General features: G+C 40.4%; 1 protein-coding gene across 1 annotated transcript in view; it reads left to right on the plus strand.

Moving 5' to 3' along the window:
* The first annotated feature begins 1,418 nt into the window (after positions 1 to 1,418).
* Positions 1,419 to 26,002, plus strand: part of CPPED1 (calcineurin-like phosphoesterase domain containing 1) — a 48,890-nt gene continuing 24,306 nt past the window's right edge. Inside the window, exons 1-2 of the mRNA XM_010157447.1 lie at positions 1,419 to 1,465; positions 11,258 to 11,493. Coding sequence (XP_010155749.1) covers positions 1,419 to 1,465; positions 11,258 to 11,493 — 283 coding nt within the window. The remainder of the gene's footprint in view (positions 1,466 to 11,257; positions 11,494 to 26,002) is intronic.

Consider the following 26,002-nt stretch of genomic DNA (forward strand, 5'->3'; position numbering starts at 1 on the left):
GCGTGGAGGAGATGCTCGCGGTGTCCGACACCGCGTTTCTTTTAAAGTGCTTGTCAGTGCCGCTAAACCTGAACTCTGTAGCTTGGGAAACTTGGTGCTGCCGTGTTTGTACCTACAGGGGTGACCTAACGGGTTACAGGTAGCATTGTTTACGTTACCTAAATGAATAGCAGGTGTACCATAGCGAATGCAACTCGGTACGATCCCAGTTTCTTCAAGGTGCTTCAGCCTCTCCCAGGGTGGAGGTCAGCAGCTGGTTCCTCCGTGCAGACAGCACTGTTAACCCTCTCGGCTGGTAGTGCCTGAGCATAAGCCAGCTCGACAGGAGACGTGCTTCTAGTTTCACTTCTTCCTAGGTGAATAACACCGAGGCCACTGTTAAGCCAAAGATGGCAACCGCCAGCCGACTACTGGTTCTTGTCTTGTGGCTGGACCAACAGAGCATTATATTGAACATCTCTGTGCATCTCACCTGCTTGTAAAATTCTCCCAAGGATGGAGTTTCTGCAGTGTGCCTAGGTTTTCCAGGTGCATATCTAGCTCTGTGTTAAAAACTCTCTTCCTATTGCAACACATGTAAGGTATTTTATTTCTTCGTATTTGTTTATTAATTACAAATTGTATTGGTTTGGTGAGGTGGGCAAGGCTATTCAAGCCCAACAATTTTGTGGTATTTTCTTGGGTTTCGTTGGAAATATTTGGCTTTGCTTGTTGCCAAATAAAGAAAAATCACCAGCTCTAAGCATGTGAAGTATATGTGTACAGTCATTCTGGCAACCTATTAATTGCAGATGGTGTGGTTGGTTTGGAACAGAATGTCTAGCATTTGCTGAGGGGACAGATGGCAGACAAGCCATCTAGTTCTATCAACTGTATAGTAAAATTGTAATAAAAGGAGTGTTCAACAACAGTGTAAAAATTTATGAACAAAAGCTTTATGTAAGTACTTCTTGAAAACTGCCTCAAACATGGAAGAAAAAATGTGATTTGGGTATCCATTTTTCCAGATGTGTTTCTTTCCCCTGAAGTGTTCTTGTTTGGTATTCTTTAAATATTAATCAAGACTTTTCTTTCTGACTGGTGGTTTTTAATCTTGTTTGGGACTTTTTAGGCTTTTTTAGTCCTGCTACCATCTTTGAGTACAGTATTTCTTTGTCAATAATTTACTTAGCTGTTTCTTAAAGGGCTAAAGTTCAACACAACCTGTTAATGACTAAATGATTGGAAAAAACAGAACCAAGGGCTGATAAAACTGAGACAAAGTTTCTTGCAGTTTAAGATGAAAATCAGTTATCTGTGGTTTGTTGTTTTCCTCAGTCTTTAGGTTTCACTCCTGTTAAACGGGTATCTACACAAAAAGTTTAATATTGCTGCTATGCACAGTTTTCTTTCTCTGTCTTTTCTGCCCATATGAAATTATGCTTCAGATGTCTACTACTTTTACTAGAATTTTTGTGAAGAAACAGGACTACAGATTTGGGTAAATTCTGTCCTCACCACTACTTCTCCTCAAAAAGTTCTGGGGTTTTGTGTACTTGTTTGTTCATTTTGGGGGTTTGAGTTTTTGTTTTGGGGGGTGTGTGTTGGTGGTTTTTTTTTTTTTGTCCCAAGTATGCCAGTAGCATGCTGTGCAAAGAATATCTGTGAAAGTAGGTAGAGTAGGTAGAAAGTAATTAAACAAGTGATAGTACCATCAGCTTAACTGGTTGAGAAGTTTCTCTGGTTTGAACCTGGCTTATGCTAGTTTTAGCTGATGGTTTTAAAACCTTCTTCTGGAAGAGCATTGCATACTCATATTCTCAGTTCCATGTCTGATTTTATGCTCCTCTATTATGCCTCCCTCACCAATCTTTTGCAAGCTCTTCAAGCTTATTCAGTTGCTTCTTCTATTTTTTTATTTTGCCCTGTTCTCTTTTCCTTTCCTATCTCTGCTTTTTTGCCATTACTGAATGTTGAGGTGACTTCTGTGCAGCACTTTCTAGAATTATCATTGTTTGTATGATAGCTGGTCATCTTTTTCACATGTGCACTCTTCTGCATTGAAATTAGTCTGCTTTCTTGAACAGTCACTGTCTAATGAAGTCTCTCCCCAGTCCTTCACAACCAGGTCTTATTTTCATACTGCTAAATGACTTAGTTCTGGCAAATTTCAATTCCTGGTTATTCAGTTGCTGTTACAGCTTGTTTTGAATTTGTTGACCAATATAGGGCCTAGTACAGATTCAGGTGGGATCTATGTCTCTTGTCCGTTTCTTTTTTTCTTACCATTTTTTTAATGCGTGTGAGGGCTTTCATATTTCAAGACAGCTTGACTTCCTTATGAGTCTTTGGTGAGTAACAGATACCATCTACTTGAATCTCCAGGAGGTATCAAGTGGATTTCCCTTGTCCATGTAAAAGCTGTTGATTACTGTTTCTGAAGAATAAGTAAGTGCAGTAGTTATTGTCTTTGTTACAGTTTCCATTAACTTGCCTGTACACATTCCAGTTTTGCAGTCAGTAGTTGCTCAGGAAACCCTTTTAAACGTAGGCGTGATACTGGCCACCTTCCTGCTCCTCTGGTGCAAAGACAGTTTTAAGCAAGACTTAACTCCACAGGGATTAGCTGGTTCTAACTTTTGAGTTCTTCTGTGGGTGACACCTAATCTAAGTGGTTTGTTATTCATGTCTATTTGTTGAATCATCACTGGTGTTTTGATTTGAGACAGATGTGATGCACGGTTGGTAAGGAAGAATTCTGGCATTAGATCTTCACAAGCTCCTTCACAATAAATGTAGATACAAAAATTTACATTGTTTTTTTTTTTTCTCTGCCTTCATCTTTGGGTGCATCTTGCGTGCCTGGAACATCTGTTAGCCTTAGTGAGTGTCTGGCAGGCAACCTGCTCCTAATGACTCTAAAAAGGGCTTTATTAATTTTCAGATTTACACTATTTCCCATTGTTCCTCACTTTTTTTAGCATGACTTCTTGGACTTCTATATCTAACCTCCCAGTGTATTAAATCTTTCCTGTTTTCTTTATTTGGATGCTTTAGCTTTTTGAAGGATGCTGTCTTGCCATTACTAGCATCCTTACGGTTGCTGTTTGTTTAGTCAGTCCAAATTCTGTTTGGTTATTAGTAAGTGCTGTGCATATGGTCTGAGCCTCTAGGATAGTGTCTCTGAATAGTTTCCATGCTGCCTTCAAGGATTTTTGCACTTTTTAAAAACTTCGTAATTACATATAATTCGCCTTCCTTTTGAAATTAAATACAACCAGAGTTGATTTCTTTTTTTTTTTCCTTGCTTTCACATGAGTGTTGGATCTTGGCACATTATGATTACTGTTCTAGAGCTCTTCAACAGTAATATTTTTGAGCACTGAACAGAACTGCTTCCCAGCTAGCATATTTCATTCCAAATACTGTCTCCAGCTCTCATACAAAGTAGGCAAATTTTTACGTGGGTTTTGAGCAACTTTCTGTGACTTCACCTTGTTATTATGCAAGCCACCCCCCTTCACACCTACCATCTTGGGCTGTAAAGTTTCTGTAATGAGTTAACATGTTAAATTTGGGGTAGACATAAAGGCATGACTAGAGTTTAGCATTCTGTAGCCCTCAGTACAAACAAACTGTATCTGAGGGGGCATTTCATACCTTGGTAGTTACCTAAGAAGTTTAAAAGTATATCTTTAAAAAAATTAGCATGCCCTAATTTATTTGAGAAACTGTATTCTATCAGTGTTTCTACAGACATTATCTCTGTAGTTTAGGCTCATGTACATGATTTATACAATAATTGCACCTGTTTTGAAGGGTTTTTTTTTACCCTGATGCATAAAATTGTGCCTTCCATAATGGGTTGCCTTGGTCATTCAGCAGAACCATCAACAGTCATATCTTTGATTGTCTCTTAGGTACACACAGAAAATATAACTAAGAGGAATGCATATTTCATTAGTTTGAAATCTTTTTTATTTGGGCATATAGATGGTAACAATAGTGGTTTTGAAGCCATAATTATTGATAATGTTTTCATATTAAACAAGGAATTATTAAGGATTTAGTGCAAGTCTGTTAGTCTTGGAATAGCTTGAGAAACAGTAAGAGGAAAGAAAACAAATTCCCTCAAAGGTAATCTGCAAAACAATTGTAAGGAAAATGTTTTTGACTTTTGTATTGTTTATGATGTATAACTACTGCCTTCACTTAACAGATTCCATTTTCTTTCATGCTCATAGCTTTTTTAGAAAACCAAGATTGTGCTTCTAGCCCAATTTTACCTAGAAAAAGTAACACAGGCATGCTTTGTAGGCAGAGACAGGTGGTTTTTGGCTATTTTGTGGTCTTTCAGAGAAGAGAAATTAATTCCCCTGGCAAAGCCAACATGAGAATGAGGGCATTTTTCATATTTAGTACTGCTCATGGTATACTTCTATAGGTGCACTGGAGACAAAGGGAAAACTAGCAAAAATGTGAGCCCTCTCCAGAATGAAGCAGGAGACCTGGTTACCTGGCATGTGGAGAAGGCTGAGGTACTCAATGGCTTTTTGCCTCAGTCTTCATCAAGTGCTCAAGCTGCACCACCCAGTTCACAGAAGGCAAAGGCAGGGACTGGGAGAAGGAAGAACCGCCCACTGTAGGAGACGATCTTTGAGACCGTCTGAGGAATCTGAAGGTGCACAAGTCCATTGGACCTGACAGGATGCATCTGCAGGTCCTGAGGGAACGGGCAGATGAAGTTGCTAAACCTCTATCCATCCTATTTGAGAAGTCGTGGCAGTTTGGTGAAGTTCCTACTGACTGGAACAGAGGAATCTTTAATCCCCCATCTTTAAAAAGGAAGACCTAGGGAACTACAGGCCAGTCAGTCTCACCTCTGTGCCCAGCAAGATATTAAGACACATCCTCCTGAAAACTGTGGTAAAGCATGTGGAAAATAAGGAGGTTATTGATGACAGCCAACACTGCTTCTCTAAAGGCAGATCGTGCCTGACAAATTTGGAGACCTTCTACAATAGGGTTATGGCACTGGTGCGTAAGGGAAGAGCAACTGATGTCATCTAGCTGGACTTGTGCAAAGCATTTGATGCTGTCCTGCATAACATCCATGTGTATATATTGGAGAGACATGGATTTGACTGGTGTACCACTCGGTGAATAAGGAACCAGCTGGATGGTTACACTCAGGGAGTTGAGGTCAACAGATCAGTATCTGAGTGGAGACCAGTGACGAGCGGTGTTCCTCAGGGATTGGTATGGGGGCTGGCACTGTTCAATATCTTTCTCAGTGACATGGACGGTGGGATCAAGTGCACCCTCCGCAAGTTTGCTGATGACACCCAGCGGTGTGGTGCAGTTGACATGCTGGAGGGAAGGGATGGCATCCAGAGGGACCTGGACAGGCTGGAGAGGTGGGACTGTGCCAACCTCATGGAGTTCAACAAGGCCAAGGGCAAGGTCTTGCACCTGGGTCAGAGCAATCCCAAACACAAGTACAGGCTGGGTGGAGAATGGATCGAGAGCAGCCCTGAGGAGAAGGACTTGGAGGTACTGGTGGATGAAAAGCTGGACATAAGCCGGCCGTGTGCGCTGGCAGCCCAGAAAGCCAACCGTATCCTGGGCTGTATCCAGAGAAGCTGGCCAACAGGCTGAGGGAGGGCATTCTCCCTCTCTGCTCTTGTGAGACCCCACTGGAGTTCTGAGTCCAGCTCTGGGGGCCTCAACTGAAAAAGGGTATCGACCGGTTGGAGCGAGTCCAGAGGAGGCCACGAAGATGCTCCGAGGGCTGGAGCCCCTCTGCCATGGGGACAGGCTGAGAGAGTTGGCCTTGTTCAGCCTGGAGAAGAGAAGGCTCCGGGGAGACCTTATAGCACCTTCCAGTACCTGAAGGGGCTACAAGGAAGCTGGGGGGGACTTTTTACAAGAGCCTGTAGTGACAGGACAAGGGGTAACGGGTTTAAACTGAAATCAGGGAGGTTTAGATTAGAAATCATTAAAAAATTCTTCTCTGAGAGGGTGGTGAAGCACTGGGACAGGTTGCCCAGAGATGTTGTGGATGCCCCATCCCTGGAAGTGTTCAAGGCCAGGCTGGATGAGGTTTGGAGCAACCTGGTCTAGTGGAAGGTGTCCCTGCCCATGGCAGGGGGGTTGGAACTGAATGATCTTTAAGGCCCCTTCCAACCCAAACTATGATACTGAGCAGGCATTAGGTATGTGTCCACCTCCGTTTTCCTCTTATACAATAGTGTCTATAGAAAGACTATGGACAGGACTAACTTTTCATAACTGATTTGTTTCCATGAAATACTGTGGAGTGTGGAAGAAAAAGAAAACCCCTGTGCTTTTAAAAAAAATCCCACCAGGGAAATACTGAAAATCCCAGCAGTGCTGCGTGGCTGTCGGAGGCCAACTTGTGGTGGTTTATATAAGCCATCTCTATATATATGTGTGCGTGTCATCCTTAGAGAGAGGGGAAGAAAAGGGAGGAGGCATTAGGAAGAGCCAAAGGGGAAGAAATGAAGGCATGGCAAGATACTAGCTATTGTCATCTAGAAATGGTGCCGTTGGGCTTAAATCCCGCCTAGGTCCTTGAAGTGTCTTTTTGTATGTGATCAGTATATGTGGCTGAGGTTTTCTTTTCTGAATTGCTGCTGACTACTTTGGCCCTTCATAGAATTAATCTTTAGTAAAATTAGAAGCTGGCACCATTTTTCAGTCTATGCTACTAAAAATACATTGCATTGATCCTCTCTCCGTACTTTGGCATGCATGGGAGCAGAAAAAGAGTGGGAAGCTATTGAAACTGAGGCGTAACAACATATTCTGAAGTTGGACTTCTTCCGTGGTGCTCTGCTGTGCAGCTCTTAAGGAGGCCAGGGGACAAAATGGATTTGGAATAGGAGTTTTGTGTGGCTCAGTGTCTAAGAGCAGCTCCACAGACATTGTTTGTCCTTCAGAAATGGAAGCTGCGTGTACATCAGTTATCTGAGAAATCTGCTGACTTTTGTCTGGTATTTGCATTTTCTTATTGCTGTGGTAAATTCAGAAAGTTGCAAACAGCCTCTGTGCTGATAGGAATGAAAAACCAATTTCCAGACATTCTCTGCTCCATTTTGTGATGCAAGGGAGAAGGCAGAAAAAAATGTCTATTAATTGAATCTTAATCTTCTCTTGCTTTACCTGGCATACACTTTGTCTAGTACAACTACACAGCTCATCTAAAGGCGTGAAAAATGGACCTGAGCATTTCAACTCCTAGCCAGAAGGATGCCTTTGATGTCATTCCCATAAAAGTCGTAGCTTGCTACGTTTTAAGGGAATATAGCAACTGTACATGCTGTTTGATTGAAACCTTATGGAGTAACATCTAGGACCTGGATCATCATTAGATGATCACTGCAAAAACAACTGTTCCCCCGCCCACCACTTGTGCCAATGCTGTTTGTTACTAACCCTCTGCCAGACTTTGGCATTCCCCTAGCATACCCGCAGAGTCATTTGTCTGAGCACTCCCCTTGTGATTCAGTGCAAAGTTCAAACATTTTTTTGTGGTGCCTGTCTTGCTGCTTAAGCAGATGGGGTTCATTTGCACGGCCTACAGTACCTGTTCTGCTTGAGGAAGAGAAGTAGGGTACAGGAGTTTCATTAATATTATCTGAACATAGTCCATGGATAAATCATTTAATTTTTAGGCAAAAGACTTTGGATCCATCCATGGTAGTAGAAGATGCTTTTATACTGTTTCTTATTGCTTCTTACCATATTGGTCTGAAAGAGCACTCGTGTAGGCATGTTTCCGGAGTTTTAAGCAAAATTAGCCAATTTGCACTAGTTGCAACACTTCAAACTTTAGCCAGACTGATGTTATGCCTTGCACAGATAAGGAAAAACTTGCATGAAGTCCTTTGCAGACAGACCAGTGAGGGCAATTAATTCTTTCCTGGATGAGCTGGCTTAAGGGTTAGTGCAGGTGCAAGTTTCACCCAGTGGTGGTGTAGCAATAGAACTCCCTTCATGATGTTCTGCGTTTATTTATAGCCCTTTGTAGTAATTGAAACACATTCCTGATAAACAACTGGTGTACCAATAGAACTGTTCTGCTGTTATTTATAGCACTTTATAGTAAATGAAACACGTTCCTGATAAACAAAAAATTAAGTTGTAAGTTTAAACTGAGTGTCCATATATTATTTTGTTCCCATATATTACTGTGTTTCTTGGGGAACAAAATCAGGAAGTACCACTTGATAAGTAATAAGCTAATAAAATTTGGTGTAAGTACCAGATTTATTTGTTTTTAAATAGGGTTTCTAGTTGGAGTGATCAAATAACAAGACAAAGACAAAAAACATTTATTCAAATCTTACTGTTATTTTTTGGTAACTATTTGATAAATTATGAAATACCACAAAAATAGCTGTTCACTGGATTATTTGACTAAGACCAGTTAATTAAACTAACATTTTAAGAAAATGTTATTTATGTAGCCCTGATTCCTGGATCTCTTCTGTTGTTCCAGCTTTGCTTTCTTCATTTTATGTTTTTCTTTTCTACAGGAGAATATAGCATATATTTCTGCATCATTTTCAGTTCCTTTCGCTTTCCCCTCCCTTATTTCTTTCCTTTTCTCCCCACTCTTCCTCACCTCCACCCCTGCATCTTCTGTTTCTCCTTTCTTCTGCCACGTCTTGATTCTGTCTGTGTACTGAACTTCTCTTTTCAAATTCATCTTATCAGTGTCTCTTTCTGCCTCACATGACCATCACTCACCCACTCAAACCAGAGCATCTGTGAGGAGTCTTGGAAACATTCAGGTACTTAAAACCTAGAGAGCTACTGTATTGGCATGGCTATAAGGCAGGAAAAAAGTGTATCCAGGAAGGCCTTGCAACCTCTTTTGCTTCAGCTCTGCGTGCTCCGTGACAGCGCATTGTCTGCTTGCCAGAAGCAGTGTATGTGAAGCTCCTTGTTACCTGGGACCCGGTCCAGTCCTGCTGCCTGTGCCAGCCAGCCTGCCTGACAGCTACCTGGCCTGCTCCAGCTGTTCCAGCTGCCTTTGGCTGCCAGGCACCATCCTTGGGGCCCTGGAAAGGGAAACACACTATGTCTATAATTGAAACAGTCTTTTAAAACAACGACTAGCTGTCTTTTCTAAGTATTTCCTGTAAAAATAAATAGATGTCTCTATATTTGACTTAGGCTACTATGGTAAAAATTAATGGGTTCAGATTAATCGGTACAAAACAAGTACATTTTACTCGGCATTGATTATCAATACTGTCTGCAGAGTTGCTGGAAAAGGGGCAGGTGTAAAAATGCTGCCACGTTGTTCAGATTTGAGCTTTTTTCCCATTTAGTGAGTTTGAGGACTGTGCCACTCCTCCAAAACAAGTTCCTGTTTCAGACTTTCCCTTTTTTTACAGTTTTATTTTGTATATGTCGTAAAGGATTTCTGATGCCTGCATCCTTAACTGATTTTTCTATAGCTTTCCACTTACAAAAACTGTAAGCTGGTTTCTCTGCACAAGCAATGCCTTTGATTCAGCATGTAAGCTGTTTTTTATTTTGCCATGCAAGACATAAAACCAAACCCTAAATTACTTTGTATCATTCAGCTGGTTCCATAAGGCTTCTACTGCAAACTCATGGGTAGATGGATCATTTCGCTTCTCTGAATAGGTTATGTGATTGGAAAAGTTTCTTCACAATTAAAAGCTAATGAATGGCTAAAAGTCTTTATGCATAAAATACGTGATTATTAGAACAAGGCAGTGATGATATGAATTAACAGACAATGTTAACAGATTATCAATAATTTTGTTTAGAAATTAAATGTTAATTTGACTAAAATGTAGAAGCTTGCTTTTGGCAAGCCAAATGATGCCATAGCAACTGATGACAATTATAAGCAGCTTTCAGGAGTTGCCCACATTCATTTCCCAGACCCTCCATATCCGTGGTGCAGGAGACGAATTCTGACCTCTGTTTTCTAACCTTCCTTGAAAGAAACATACCCTCCTTCTTGCAACATAAGAAGGTCCAGTTCTAGATCACTTGAAAGAAAACCAAAAATAAATCCATGCGGTAGACACACTGCTTGTTTATGTTCTGTTATTGGAAGATTAGTTTTGCCTCAGACTCTCTTTCAGATCAGACTGACCTAATATAGGAGTATATCTATGGATTATATTTTAATTTGAAATAATTTGCCTTTTTTTAATTCAGCTGTGGAGTGATGTAGTCAGCAAGTCTTAAACAGTCTAAATGCTGTTTTAAAAAACTAATAACACTAAATGTCTTAAGCCAAATACAGCTGTCAGAACTGAAATACGTAGGTCACGAATACATTTAGACAGCTGGAGAAACCACGGTGTACGCATATTTGCGCTTTTAATTCTAAATTAAGACGTAATTCTAGGAAACAGATTACCCATTTTTTGTTTTAATATTGTTTCTTTATTTGCTCAGTGTGGACTCTTTTTTTTTTTTTTTTAATGTGCTTGTAGTCTTATGTATCAGGCTTCTTTTGTGGTACTTGTTATTGTTATTATAGTATCAAAGAAACAAGTATACAGCAAAATTGTAGCAGTTGTACTGTTGTACTCTCCATCTACACTGATTCTGCCAATGGAAATTTGTTTGTGTTTTCACCTTTTCATCATAGGTCTCAAGAACTATTGCGGCAGTTCTAAATTAGGATGTTTATTGTTGCTGCTAGTTCAGATGTTGCTGGATTTTGTGCTTGCTGACCTTGATCCTGTAGAGTGCCTTCAGTTCTAGCTCCAAAGAATGTGCTACTTCTCTCTAAAAGTATAAAACCAAAAACCATTTAACTCCTTAACAATTTAAGGACAAATCTACTGGAACCATAAAATGTGAAATGTGTTGTGTATGTTTTAACTTGTTAATTAAAGAAGGAATAATTGGAGTCTTAAAAGAATGAACTGAAATCTAGCATTACGCACTTGTGCTATGTTGTAGTCTTGTAATTTCCAGCACTATTTGCTGAATTTTTCACATACTTTTTCTCTAATCAGTCTGTAATTACCATGTGGTATAATGAGATCAATATGCTTTCATTTATTACATCTACCCATTGGAGGAAAATTTTGCACTTCTGCCTTTACATTTGCCTATATGAATGACTACAGAATTCTGTACTTTCATTAAAGTGGCCTCAGTTTGCTAAGTTGAAGAGCAATCAATTTAATGATGCATGGAAACTTTCATTATCTTTCTAAGTTTTTTAGTGCTTAACTTTTTTCCCCTCCCTCTTCCCCCTGTTCTTAGATGACGAGTACCAATGGAAGGGACCCTTCTACTTCATCCAAGGAGCAGATCCTCAGTTTGGACTGATGAAAGCTTGGGCAGTTGGAGACACTGACAATGGAGATAATGAATGGGGAGAAGAAATCAAATTAACAGAGCAAGCAGTGCAGGCCATTAACAAACTAAACCCTAAACCCAAGTTCTTTGTGTTGTGTGGAGACCTTATCCATGGAATGCCAGGTAAGGCAATTAAAAGTGTAAAGTGGGGATTGTAACTCCATTTTCTTTATATTTCAGGTAACAACAAGGCTAACTTAATTTCCTTGACCTCATAATATTCTTTCGTAGGTTTAGGTGTGCTACTGTTTTGGGAAGAAGGTGTGCTTTGTAGATGAGTCTTGAGACATTATTCTGATTCATCTAACTTCCTGTATCATTCGTTTTAGGATGTACTTTTGTTAGTTAATTGCTTTTTTCAGTTGACCTGAGGAAATTTTCTTTGAAATAAAAGACCTAAGAAGACACATTAAAATTCTCTCTTCTAAACAAATTGCTTGAGAACACAAACAGGGACTCCAGCCACTGGGGAAAAACAATGCCAAGAAAAGACAAAAAAATAGCTATGGCTTTTTGAGTACCTAAAGTGGATGAAGCTCAGAGAATTCTTTGGCTCTCTAATGCTTAATAAATTCAACTGCTTCAGTATTTAAATTCTTAAAGTGCTAAAAGTCAGCAAAGTCAGGTTTTGAGCATGTTAGAGACCTTTCACTAATTCCCTCAGTGTCCTGCAAAGTGGATTTTAAAACCTTAGCTGTCAAATTGACAAGACAAATCGATTGGCTGCAGATTTCTTTTGACCAGAACATGATTTTAGTGAAAGTGTAACAACCAACAGATTTAAGCTTGATAGAATCTACTGTGTAAAACCTCAGTAGCTTGATCCTAATGCAAAGTCTGCCATTATGCAGTTGTTTTACTGGTTTATATTCTCCATTAATTTTGGAGGTGCAAGTTTGATCCAGAATCATAAAATACTCTCTTCCTAAGAATCATCTGGCCTTCCTATAGCAGAGTTTTAATAAATATTTTGCTTAAGACTTTTAATTCCTGTAAGTGTTCCAAATATGTTATTTTTAGTATCCCTTGTAAGAGGAAGAAAATTCAGGACAAATAATAGGTGTTCTACATCCTGTTCAAAAGGATCTTTCACTCACCAATTTAAATAATCCTGGAAGCTAAGTTGATCTTGCTTTACCTGGATATTTTGCAAAAGCTCATAAAACAATGCAGAGTTCTGAGTATTTTTGTCTATATTGACTTTAAACAACCTTATTCTAAGGCTTTTCTGTTTAGAGTAAGTGTCAACTGCAGAGAGCCAGCATTCTGACTTCTGACATTCTAGATACAATAAGTAAGTCTTGATGTGGCAGATTTTATGAGGGTTTTTTTCTAGTAATGATCTCTGTAGTCATTATTACCCCTTTTACAAGTGTATGTTTCAGACTTTCATAATATTTTAAATAAGAACCTTTCAGGGTTCATATCATATATTCATTTTGCTCACAAACATGTAAAAGTAACTGAAGAGATTGTATTGCTGAGATCACTTACATTGTTTGATGTATGTGCTGTGCATTATATAAATATTTGAAGCTGCCTAGTGCAATATCCAACTTGTGTTATATGGCACAAGTCTCCCTGGTAATTCCAGTACTAATACTATGCTTGAGATTTCACAGTTCTTTACGTAATCCATTTAAACAATTCTAACTTAAAATTAAGACACAATGAGATAAAAAGCTGTCAGCAACTGATTAAACTCTTAAAAAAAAAAAATTATAGAATTCCATTTCAAAATCACAAGAGTGTGGTGGGTTGACCCTGCTGGAGGCCAGGTGCCCACCAAGTCAGTCTCTCACTCCCCTCCTCAGCTGGGCAGGAGAGAGAAAATACAATGAAAGATTGGCGGCTCAAGATAAGGGCAGGGAGAGATCATCCAGCAATTAACCATTGCAGGCAAAACAGACTCAGCTTGGGGAAAAAATTAGTCATCAATAAAAATTAGAGTAAAAAGAGAATTAAAACCCAAATCTTAAAACACCTTCCCGCCACCCCTCACTTCTTCCCAGGCTCAAATTCACTCCTGCTTTTTTCTACCTCCTTCCCCAGAATGGCACAGGAGGCCAGGCAATGGGGGCTTGTGGTCAGTTCATCACTCGGTGTCTCTGCTGCTCAGAGGGAGGACTTTGCATGCTTTTCCCTGTTTAACAATTGTGAATTTGGCTTGTACACCTATCTTAATGTCTCAAATTGCCTTTTATCTGCTACATTAAAACAGAAAACATCAGTCTTAATGAAAGTGTGTCACAGTTACTGTTGGTGCATGGTTATTGAAGAAAGCTACAATCAACTGATGTTCAGCTATATTTATATGATCCATTGGCCAGTGTCTATCAAGTTCTTTGATTATAAAGCAGCATAATCCCATGCCTGTCAATAAAAGGGAGAGGACAAAAACCCCAGATCTTCCTCTTCTCTTAATACGTTTTGTCATGGAGTAAAGTGTAAAGTTTATGATGACTGTTTTAAAAGCATGCACTGTAGCTGTTTAGCTGAAGCAATGTTGAAGCCTTTTACAAAGGAACTCCAGGAAATCTCAGAATTCAGCAGCTAGAAGTGATGATCAGCTGGGAAGCAATCAGGCACAGCACTTGGAATCCATTACAGATGTCATTAGAGCAACGAAGTAATCAGTGCCAGTATCTTGGTATTTAGCTGCTGATTAAAAGTAGTTTGTACTCTGAATATTATTTTCAGAATTTTTTCTTGATTACATAATCAAGAATAGGATATCTATTCCTGGTAACACTAATATTGTGGTACACAATCAAGAATTTTAAGCAATACCTTATAGTGCAACTGTGCTACTGAAAATAATTTCTGTAAACTCGATACTTAGACCTAGACATAGCATGATAATGAAAGACTTGGTTCTGAAGACATTTGTGTGCACTGTTACCATACCATAGCTTAGTATGGCAAAAATGATAATCTGCAAAATATTGTTAATTGGATAATGTGTTTGTTTCACTGTATTTTTCTAAAACTCTGGAGATTTATTTCTGAAAGTGGGTTTTTTCTTATATCAAGTTGGAACCTTCTGGTTTCTTTTATGACAACTTTCCATATTATTCCCTTAACCAGTACCCTTTGAGCCCAACTATCCAACCAGTTTTTCAACCACGTAGTTCTTCACTCATCTAGACTGCAATATCCTAACTCCACAGCCCTTTGATCTTAGCGAGATGCCTCGCAATGACATCAGCCAGATCTCAGTACTCTTGAATGCATCCCATCATGTCCCACATGCTTGCTTGGGTAAAAATCTGGCTGGATGCCCGTGGTGGTGAATGGAGTTAAATCCAATCGGTGGCCACTCACAAGTGGTGTTCCCAAGGGCTCAATACTGGGGCCAGTTCTCTTTTACATCTTTATCAGTGATCTGCATGAGGAGATCAAGTGCACCCTCAGTAAGTTTGCAGGCAACAGCATGTCGGGCATGAGTGCTCCTCTGCCTGAGGGCAGGAAGGCTCTTTAGAGGGATTGGGACAGACTGGATTGGTGGGTTGAGGCCAACTGTATGAGGTTCAACAAGGCCAAGGGCCATGTCCTACCTTTGGGCCACAACCACCCTCTGCAACACTGCAGGCTTGAGGACGAGTGGCTGGAAACCTGCCCGGTGGAAAAGGACCTGGGCGTGTTGGTTGAGAGATAGCAGTGTGCCCAGGTGGCCAAGAAGGCCATTGGCATCCTGTCTTGTATCAGGAACAGTGTGGTGAGCAGGACCAGGGCAGGGATCATTCCTGAGACAGAAGTTGGGGGGGCAGAATCAATTTATGCCACTTTTTCTGCAGTGTACCATATTCATAGTACTTTAAGGTCAGGCATTGGAACAGGCTGCCCCGGGAAGCGGGTGAGTTGCCATCCCTGGAGGTATTTAAGGGACATGTAGATGTGGTGCTTACGGACATGGTTTAGTGGTAGATTTGATAACCTTAAGGTCTTTTCCAACCTAAACGATTCTGTGAAATTTTTCAGGAGATACTTGGCTGAATCCTGTTCCACTACTGACATTTCATCTTCTTCTTTAACTCTGGGAGAACATTTCAGTGAAGACAAGCAGAAGCAGCACTGAGTACCTGTCACTTGTCACTGCCTCACTCAGCAGTGGGCCTGGATTTTCTTTGTTTATATTTTTATTGCTAAAGTAGTAGTAGAAGCTTGTGCTGCCTATCATGCCCCTTGCTAGTTTCAGCCTGCAGTGAGCTTTGGTTTTCCTGACACCAGCCCTGCATGCCCAGGTACTTTTTCAGTATTCTTCCTTTCAAGTGCATCTCTGCTTCCATCTCCCTCTTACATTCTTTTTCCATCCTTAGTCAGGCATGAGTGTCCCATTTAGCCAAGTCATTTTCCTAATGGTTGTCTACTGTTTTTTGATTCCTCCTCCCCTCTCTCCCTGCCAGTATCAGGAAGGACCATTCCTGTATTTAGGAAGAGCTTGTCATTGAAGATGTCAGCTCTGTGAAACTCTTGCCTTTCAGAGCTGCCTCCCGCAGGATCCTATAACCAGTTCCCTGAATGTGCCAGTCTGCTGTCCTGAGCCTCTAGGTCTGCTATCTGCCTCCTTGCTCCACTCAGGATCTTGAACTCCACTGTGGTGGCTGCTACAGCTAGCATTGCCGGGGATTAACACATTCCCTAGCCCTTCTATGCTTGTGAGCAGCAGGCCTCGAGAACAGGCCCTGGTTGGCCCATCTGCATCAAGGGGTGGTCCCAGACTTCTTCCTGGGTTGCTGTCAGCAGATGCCAAGGAGGTTAGTCTCCCTTAAGAGCCAGGATGGGTGATCTGGAGACTTTTTCAAGTTGCTTACAGAAGACAATCCAATTCTTTGCCCCTGTTGGATGGTCCCTAGCAAAACTCCACTCTTAGTGGCTGACCTCTCCTGGTCACAAGCTCAACAAACCTGGTGTCAGTTCCATAGAATAGCTCCCGCCATACATGGAGGGCAAATTCCCATCTTCTTTCTTGCCTGTCTTCCTGTTCCAGTTTAACATGAAGCATTGTGCTTCCTTCTTTATCCCATACCTCGAGTATAGATTGGTGTTTAGGAAACAGCTTCTGTATGTCAACACCTTTCATTACAACAGCAGAGAATTCAGCTGCTGGCAGCCAAGGTCACCCCACTGAAGCCGTGGAGAAGCACTGACTTGTGAAGCTTAGAGTCCAGCAGCTGTTTTTATGTGCCTGAATTCCTTTGGATGAAACTGTTTAAACTGCATTTTTTTAATGATACTACTTCTGTCAGTAGCTTGATAGACATCAGTTCTAGCCAGCAAAGTCCTTTATGCGAATTAGCTTTAGAACCAGGTGTTTAATTATTTTTCATTAATTGCTTTGCTTGCACGGGTGAAAGAACAAGTAAGACAGCGAGTCTCCTGCAAACTTTACTTAGCTCTGACAGTAATAAAACGTAGCTGTTTAGAGGCTAAATGAGACGAGACTTGTCTAATAATGTGTATAATCAAAAAAACTGATAGAACTTGCTTAAGCTTGATCTGTTAGCAGTGTGATAATGGATCAGTGAGCAAGTAATGTTTGTGCTTGCAGTTTTAGATTCATTTAGGTGTATATGTTAATTAGAAGAAATCAAAATCATTGGAATTGAGTATTATGGCACTTGAAGTACACTGTGAATACTTGTACTAATTCCTTTAGTTAAGTGAAGGCATAATCTCTAATATACACATTTCCTTCCCAGGTCATTCAGCTCTATCAGCTGACATCAGCCTTTTCAGTCAATTAAATACAAGCAGGGAAAATTTTCTTTTTTTTTTTTCCTTCTACCTTTGTTTTCTGTTATTAAATTGTTTAATTAAAGGCTTTCAAACTGTTATTTGTAACACATTCTGAAACATTTCATTCTAGTGAAAGAACCTCTAGCTCTGCTAAGGTGAGTGGAGACAGCACGTCACAAGTCAGAGCTGTGACTTGTGCTTTACTTCAGAATTCCTTTGTTTTCTTGAGAGTTGGGGAGGTGAAGGATCCCCACATCGCTTGCATCTGCTGTTTCAAAGGTCTTTTCTCAGAAGGATATGCCTTTATTTTTATATCCATTTGCAAAGAACAAATCAATCTAGACGTCTGTGTAAGTGATGGCAGGAGTCTAAGCCATTGTATCTGAGATAAGCTGAATTCCAATACAAGAATTATAATGGTACTCCTTCCTTTTTAATTAATCTGCCTATACTTTCATTTCTCATTAGCATCAGAAGTAATTGTCCATCTTGCTCTCTAGCTTGATCACAAGATAAGCAGTTGTGCCTATTCATGCTTTCTTATTCATTCCCAAGGCCTGGTGTTGTGGGACTTTTTGCACAGATTTTTATTTTAAAGCTGATAAAATATTGAAGTGGTCTTACTTGTATCAGATACTTCTAGTAATTTTCTTTTTGTAACTTACCTTTCTTCTCTCTTTTGAATTACTGGTGCTGTATTCCCCCTCCTCTAAGGCAGAGGCTGGGGAGGGAGGGAAGCTACAAGGACCTGTCCTCCTGTTTGCTGGAGTTAGAGCTGCTTTGTGCTATTTTGGACGTCAGCAGTGGCCCTGAAATTGGTACACCTGGTTCCAGGGGGTTGTTGCACAGAAAAGAACAAACTTCATTTAATCCATTATATCTAACTGTTATGTGCTCTTCTTATGTGGCTTTTCTTTCTTTCCCAGATTATTTGGGATACTTGGCAGTTGTTCCAAGATACTCAGTATTAATTCCAGTGGTTGCAATGCTGCAGTAAAGGGGTCTGTGAGGAAGGGCAGTAGCGTTGTAGAATGTGTGAGATTAGCCTAGATACAAAATTCATGTTGCAAAGACACAAGGTCTCATTAACTTCTTGTACCCTATTATTAAAAATGTTTTCTTAACATCAGACATGTTTGCCATACATGCGTAATAGTTGTCTGCCTGGTAGGATAAGCATTGCCTTGTTTTCCTGTGCAAATATACATATTTTTGCACATGTTTTTCCATTCACATATATGCAGAAATACATGTCAAATCGTAAAGTATTATGAATATGACACACTGCAGAAAAAAAGGGCATAAACTGATTTTTTTTCCAGGCACAAACTAGTTACAACTTAATGAACAGAAGGTGGTTAGACAGTATTAAACTGAAGCTGTCGAGTTTAAACAAAGCTGTCCTAGTACTGCAGGAGTTATGAACTAGTCCAGTAACAAAAATTTAACTGTGCTCTTCAACAAAACAAATTGTACAGTGTTTAAAATTATTTGTCTACAGAGGCTGTTTACTGGGTTAGCCCAACTTTCCAACTTTTTTAGATAGCTGGATAGTTTTTGTTTAACTCGCCAACGTCAACCGAAACCTGGATGGTTCTCTATGGTAGGGTAATAACGTGGAGTTGGTCAGAATATTGGTAGCATGATAAAATGTATAGGCTTTTATGAATGTCTCTTTTGTAAGTGGACAGAGTTAAAACATATGATTGTTTCAGTTGGCTTTCCAGAGCTGCAGTCAATTTGATAACATTTTTTTACTGCATCTGGGTGTGCTTGCTGCCTCTGTCTCTCTGTTGAGCCATAGTTGGATTATAAGGTCTTCCAGGATTGTCTGTTACAGATTTTCATCGTTTTACTCTGCAGTCTAATGTATGGTTTGGGCTGTGAGCACAACAAAAGCGCCATAAGATCTTCCATACAGAAAGCAGGGCACACCTATGGACCTGGACGGGGTTAGGCTGCAGCTGAAGGAGGTTGTTGGAGTCTGAATGTCTGCATTGCGGTTGACTCAGCTACTTTTTTTTTCCATATCTGTCTGTAAAATTTAAATGTGCTAAAAAGTGTAGCAGTGTAGCAATAACTGCCGTTTAATCCAACGGAAACCCCTATGCTGAAGCAACGTAGAAGATAGGTAGTGTTGTATTTGTAATATAACTTTAGGGAGTCAACAGGAGGGAGCAGCTGTCTGATGATCTTGCTGGAGGAAGTGAACTGTGATGTGCACTGATCTGCTGAGAGATGGTACCTATAGGTACAGTTTTCTGTAGTCTGTTCCATAGCTGCGTTACAGCCAGTTACAGGTGTAAATTAGCTGGTATCAACTTAAAACCCATGGCAAACCCCTAATCCTTTACAAATGCCGTTTCATGCTTTCCTGTTGCTCAAGACCTCTCAAGTTTTTGAAGAGGATATTAATTATCCTGGGCAGTTACAGAATGGTCACATATAGTCACGAATGCCCTTGCTGCCCAGGAGCACAGTGAAGAATATTGCCCTGCTGCCTACAGGCCGGTGGCTGTACACCAGCATGCTTTGGGCTGACTGCACACCGCAGTCCTGGCCTGTTGGGCTGCTTGTCAGCTTGTTACGGGAGCTTGCTGCGTGAACTGGAGCTTGGGGCCAGGTGTGTGTTGTTACTGTGAACAGTTTAAATACGAGGTGACAGGAAAGGCCTTGACAACAGAGAGGGAAGCTGGAAACAGAGGTCCCCAATCTATCAGCAGCTCACTGATGGTCTGTTACTGGTCAGTGAGGCAGTGCAGCTGCTGGAAAAAGACTGCTTGAAGCATAACCGGGGGGAGAGGAGGGGAAGCAGCCAAGTAGCAGGGCAGGGCATCTGCTGCAGCTGAGGAAAGCAGTACCCTTGAGGACCATGTCGTGTGTGGTGGTGACAAGGTGTGCACCACCTAGAAATTCTGGTGTCCTCTGAGGAGACAAGATCGTGAATTTGGGAGGGAATTGTCACTGTCACAGAATCACTGTGGGCTTCAGCATCCCTCTCTATTTCTCTCTCCCTTTGCCTGCTCTCCCTCTTCGCTTCAAGCATCCTGGGCTCCTGCCTGCCCATCTGGGATGTGTAGCTCTCCTGCTCTCCACCTGCTGCTTCCAGAGACCCTGACTCTTCTGGGACCTTCCCACCTGACAGTCAACTCCCCGTGACTACGTACAGTACTCTGTATGGGTGTGCATCTCTGGCACATGTTTTTCCCCCACAAATTCTGCACGTTTCCCTAACACTAACTCCTCAATAAAGCGTATCAGCTCAGTTCAGCTAATTACAATTTTGGGCACCACTACGTGCTTCATGTGAAAAGCAAAACTGCTGGCTTCGTGTCTCCCCAAAATTATGTACCCTATCCTGTCTTCCATGCAAACAGCTTTTTTTCACACAATAATGCAGGCAATGAGATACACCAACATTTTTAAAAGCAGGTGCCAAATACTGGGTTTGTGAGTTCGTTTTTAGGCAGTAATTAAGGGACATGATTTTCAAATCAGCACTTCTCCGTTTGACTTCTGCTTGACAATCTGATGATCAGGATACAAGACGAGCTGGGCATACTGGCTTTTATACAATCAGTACCTCTTATAAGCTCTGACACGTACGCTGGAGAGAGTGAAGTTATTTATGTTCAGAATAGACAGCTTCAGAGCAGAGGAACATCAGAGCTGGTGGTGCTGGTGTCCAGACAGCGGTATGGCTTCATTTCTGTTTATAATCACTGTAACGTTTGAAGGCATCGTCTCTCCTGAAAGAATTACTAACTAGATTATCTTGAGCCTCTTTCCTCTGCCCAAATTTGACGTGCAATTGCTGCAGTCCATCTGTATCGTTTCTGTACTGAGTGTATTAATATGACTTTGTCAAAAAGTGTAGTTTTTATAGATATTAGACCTTAAAACATAGGCTGCAGCATGTAATTAGGAACACCTGCCTTACAGGGCAAATCCAGCTTGTTCAGTTTTCTAAATCAAGGCGAAAGCACATACCACAGCAGATGTTTTTAGGCAAAGCATTATTGTTTAAAACCTACTGTGAATGTTCTAAATTCTCTTACTTAAAAAACAGTCTTGGGCTTGACCAGGAAAGGTCAGTGCATACGTGGTTTCAGTAAGAGCTGAGGTTGGTACCTCCCAGGAAGTCCTACCTGTCTTTTGGTTTTGGATCCACTAAAAAGGAACACTGAGTTAATACTGAGTTTCCAACTCTTACTGTATTTGATAAAGTCCACAGTCATTTGCATGTGTTTGTTCTTTATTAAGGAATATTTCACAGGTGTTTAATGTACAAACTTGTGAATTTGCAGTTGTCTTGCAGTCGATTCAGCCTGATGCCCTTTCTCGGAGGCAGATTTCTGTACCTGTACTTTATTACACCAGATATGAACTAGCTTGTTCACATTTCAGTAACTTGAGCTGATGGGAGATTTGCTGCTGGTGGGTTTTGCACACAAGATGTGATACGAATGTAATGCTGAAATCTGCATGCAAATGCACAAGTTGCCATTTATACATTTGTGAACTGAATAAATTACAGAGAAATGTCAGGTCCCATACAAGTTCTTAATATTATATACAGCAAATTAGTAAGATACTCTACAAAGGTAGAAAAATGCCTGACAATGCTCAATAACTTTCTCAAAAAGTGATTTTACCACAGTAAATCTGGCTGTGAAATGCCTTTATTATTGCTTTTAAACTACATTTAAATAAGCCATTTTGCTAAAAGAAAGGAACATCAATTTTTAAAAAAACTCACCAGATAAAATTAAGCTGCTGTTAGTCCTTAAGGGAAGCATGTATATAAAAGGTATTTATAAAGTTTTAATTTTAACTAAAAATATAATAGTTCTTTAAAAAAAAAATTGAAGGGATCAGCATGAATGCTGATGATTGATTTGTCCATATAACAAGCATATGAGCAGGTTAAAAAAATGGTGTCTTAAAATATCGTTCCAGCTTTAAAAATGACTGTAAGCATGTCACCTTTACTGTGTTTGATCTTTTTTGCCATTTGACCTGGCTGCTTGGTTTACTAACAAAAGCAAGTTTGTGTAATTTTTTTTTAACTCCCATCAGCCTGCACAGCTGGGGAGGAGGCAGCTGTATTCTGCGGTCACATGTGGTTTCAGCAGAATTCACAGCTAAAGGCAATTCCTGAATCTTTGTCACTGGAGGTTTGTAACAGCATGAAGGAGGAAAGGCACAGATTGACTTTTTAAGTGTGAGGCAGAAGCAGTGGCTTTGAAATATTTATACTGAATCAGGTTATAGGTATAAATTTTATTTGTTGAATACAGGCTGATTTTTTTATAAATATGTCACTGACTAATCAGTGGAGCTTTTTTGTACTATCACGTCAAATAACATAGTCAGTGTTTAACTTTGACCTGATTTCCTGACAATAAGGTAGCTTAATCTAAATAAACTCACTACATCCATTTCTTTGCTGTTGCAACCTATCAAAAACTTTCACATGCTTGGTAGGATGGAGCCCAAATGAAAATTCTTGGCTATTTTCTATTCCAAACTCTTATACTAATGTTAATTAATAATGTCTAAGAGTTTGGGTAAGTAGCACAGTATTTGTCAAACATCTAATAATACCTGTTTCAAGAAATGTCACTGTGGTTGCATAAATAAACCTTTTATAGTAATTATCTGATTCTAGTAAAACCTAATGGAGCGTTCAAAGTCTCCAAACTGCTTAGTGTGAAATTTAATTTGCTCTAATCAGCCCAAGAGTAGGGAAGCATGAGAGATTCTCCATGCATGTTCAACAATACATTGCAGTCTCCTGTTGCAAAGAAACCATTGGGCTGTCAGAAGCAAATATTTAATCTTCAGCAAGTATATACTTATTTGTATTTTAGACCATAATCTCTACTCCAGTCCACAGTCAAACTAAGGAATCCTGTTGAGACGATTGGCTCAAATCATATTCTTTTATGATACAAGTATTAGAACAAGGACTAGATTTTATATATATAAAAATAAACATATATGGAAGCATGGTTAGATTTTTTTTCTAGTAAAACTTACTAGAAAATTTTAAAAATTACTAAAAATTTTTTTTTAGTAAAACCTGAATCTCTCAAAATCCATTTAAGATTTCTTTTCTGGCTTCTTCCAGTTTGTTTTAGTTTAGCTTATCATATTCTCAACTTTAGCAATTCAGCTCCTATCTACGAACATTTGAAAACATATGCCCGGAGCGGATATCCACAGTAAGTTATCTATTTGGCACACTGTACAGTAAATATGTCTCTGTCTTAGACTCACTGTTGCCTCCTCTGTTTTCTTGGCATTAGATTTGCTATTTGTAAAGAGCAGCTTGCACTAAGTCAGTGCTTTGGATTATGCAGGTATGGTCTGACGAGGTGATTACAACTTTGTAGTTTAAAAGTGTGTGCTTTTTTAAAGGCACATTTCCAGGCTTTTCCATCCTTCTGAATTGTAAAGGGTTTTCTTCTTCCTTGGACGCCATTGGCAGAAGATCTAGCCCGCATAATTTCGACTCAGTTAATCAAGCTGAACCAAGTCTTTTCCAAACTGCCAACTCTTATGTGGTCAGTGGAGGGTCACGTGGTTTTAATGGGTAGGAACCGGGCTAGAGCATCCAGCTCCAGCCTGTGGCTCTGAGCAGGCTGCGTTACTGCTCTGACCGTGGAGCATCACCTGCTTGTATTGTAAGCTCTTCTCTGAACACTCCGGAGCCAGCGTGAGTGTGGAACAGACACAAACAGCAAAACATTATTTGGGCTAAGAGAGGATATTGTAAGGAAGACGTGGTTTGTCTGAACCTTTGACTCTGGCTGATATTAACTACCTTTTCATTCTGTGCTTTTCTGATGGCAAAGATGTCTTTAAGGGCAGGCAATGTCTTAGACACCAGGAGAAGTCTTTTTAAGTAATTGTACCCAGTACTGCAAGCATTTTGCCATTTAACAGGACAATTTTGTTGGACTTGAGGGAACTAGCTTATCAAAGAGTTAGTCGTGCTGTAGCTACTTAATGTGAAACTGTAAATATGATGAAGGCCTCAAAAGCTGTAAAAATCTCACAAGGAGTCATTTGAAGAAAGTGGGACATTTTGCATTGTCTCTGAAAAACAAACAGTTGTTGGAAACTAGACTTCCATACCTTCAGCTTGTTGTTACTAAGTTTCTTGTAACTCCTGTAACATTGTGGTATTTTTTTCTTGCTTGTGGTGATTTGTCAGAAGAACAGGCCCAAAGGCAGTGATGGCCTATGCTTGATGTGACAGCTCTGCATAGCCAGGAGATGAGTAAGGGTAAGAAGAGCAGAGTTGTGCTTAAGTGAAGCATAATACTTATTTTCACAGCAGAAGGTGGAACAGTAAATGCCACAAATTAGGTTGTTAAGTGGGCACCTGTGTGGCTGGCACTCAGAAAAATGTCAGCATTTGCAGTCATTACAGTTAATGTCGTGCACCAAAACTCCAGGAGCAGTTGATCCCCAACAGGCTTCCTCGTTCTCTTTTGGGGTTTTGTCATTGTTTTAATGTAATAATTGTTAATTATTAGCTAAAACTGGAGTTAAATTTTCTTCTTGTTTCAGTGCCCAAAGTTATAGAATGAATTTAATTTGTGTTTTCATGCAGGGAAATTCTTTAGTGTGATCATTTTTTTGTGTCTCAGAACAGATTATTACTTGTTTCTAATGTACTGAAAAAATCAGTTGCTTACAGCTGTAGACAAATATTTCAGTTCCTGCTTTCAGTGAAACTAATGAGATGAAGTTCTTCGTAAGTTAGACTGAGTAGTCAGTTTTTCCAGTGGTGAATATAGTCATGTTCATATTATTTTTAACTCTGTAAAATTTTTTTTTGCACATCATAAAATTGTTTTCAGGCTATTCGAATATTCAAAATATCTAAAGAAGAGAGAGGAGATATTTTAGCTATTACAGCACAGACTAAGCCATAAAACCTATTTCAGGACATTACCGTGCTGGTTTATTGAAATTGATCATCTTACTCTTGCGTGTAATAATTTGGAGTGATGCAGTGTGTTGCATGACTTCATTATAGCAGATGCTAGAGGGGAAACTTTAAGTTTAAAACAAGAAACAATGAAAAGTGCAGACTAACAAGCACCAGTAAGCCTGAACTGGGTGGCCTGATAGACTCTCTCTTTCTGTGCCTTGTTTACTGGCACATTTTTGTAGCATCCTAAGACAAACAGAATGAGAGAATAGTTTGGGCTGGAAGGGACCTATAAAGACCATCTAGTCCAACCCCCTGCCATGATCAGGGACACCTTCAGGGAGATCAGGTTGCTCAGAGCCCCATCCAGCCTGGCCTTGAACATTTCCATGGATGGGACATGTACCACCTCTCTGGGCAACCTGTTCCAGTGCCTCATCACCCATGTTGTAAAAAATTTCTTCCTTATATCTAGTCTAAATCTACCGTCTTTTAGTTTAAAAGCATTACCACTTGTACTGTCACAACAGGCCCTGCTAAAGACTTTATCCCCATCCTTCTTAAAAGCTCCCTTTAAGTGCTGAAAGGCTGCAATAAGATCTCCCTGGAGCCTTCTCTCCTCCAGGCTGAACAAGCCCAACTCTCTCAGCCTCTCCCCATGGCAGAGGGGCTCCAGCCCTCGGAGCATCTTCATGGCCTCCTCTGGACTCACTCCATCTGGTCGATACCCTTCTGATGCTGGGGGCTGCAGAGCTGGATGCAGCACTCCAGGTGGGGTCTCACCAGAGCAGAGCAGAGGGGGAGAATCCCCTCCCTCGCCCTGCTGCCCACACTTCTCTGGATACAGCCCAGGATACGGTTGGCTTTCTGGGCTACCAGCACACACGGCCGGCTCATGTCCAGCTTTTCATCCACCAGTACCCCCAAGTCCTTCTCCTCAGGGCT

The sequence above is a fragment of the Eurypyga helias genome, unplaced genomic scaffold (assembly GCF_000690775.1).
Source record: "Eurypyga helias isolate BGI_N326 unplaced genomic scaffold, ASM69077v1 scaffold6328, whole genome shotgun sequence".
Classification (NCBI taxonomy): Eukaryota; Metazoa; Chordata; class Aves; order Eurypygiformes; family Eurypygidae; genus Eurypyga; species Eurypyga helias.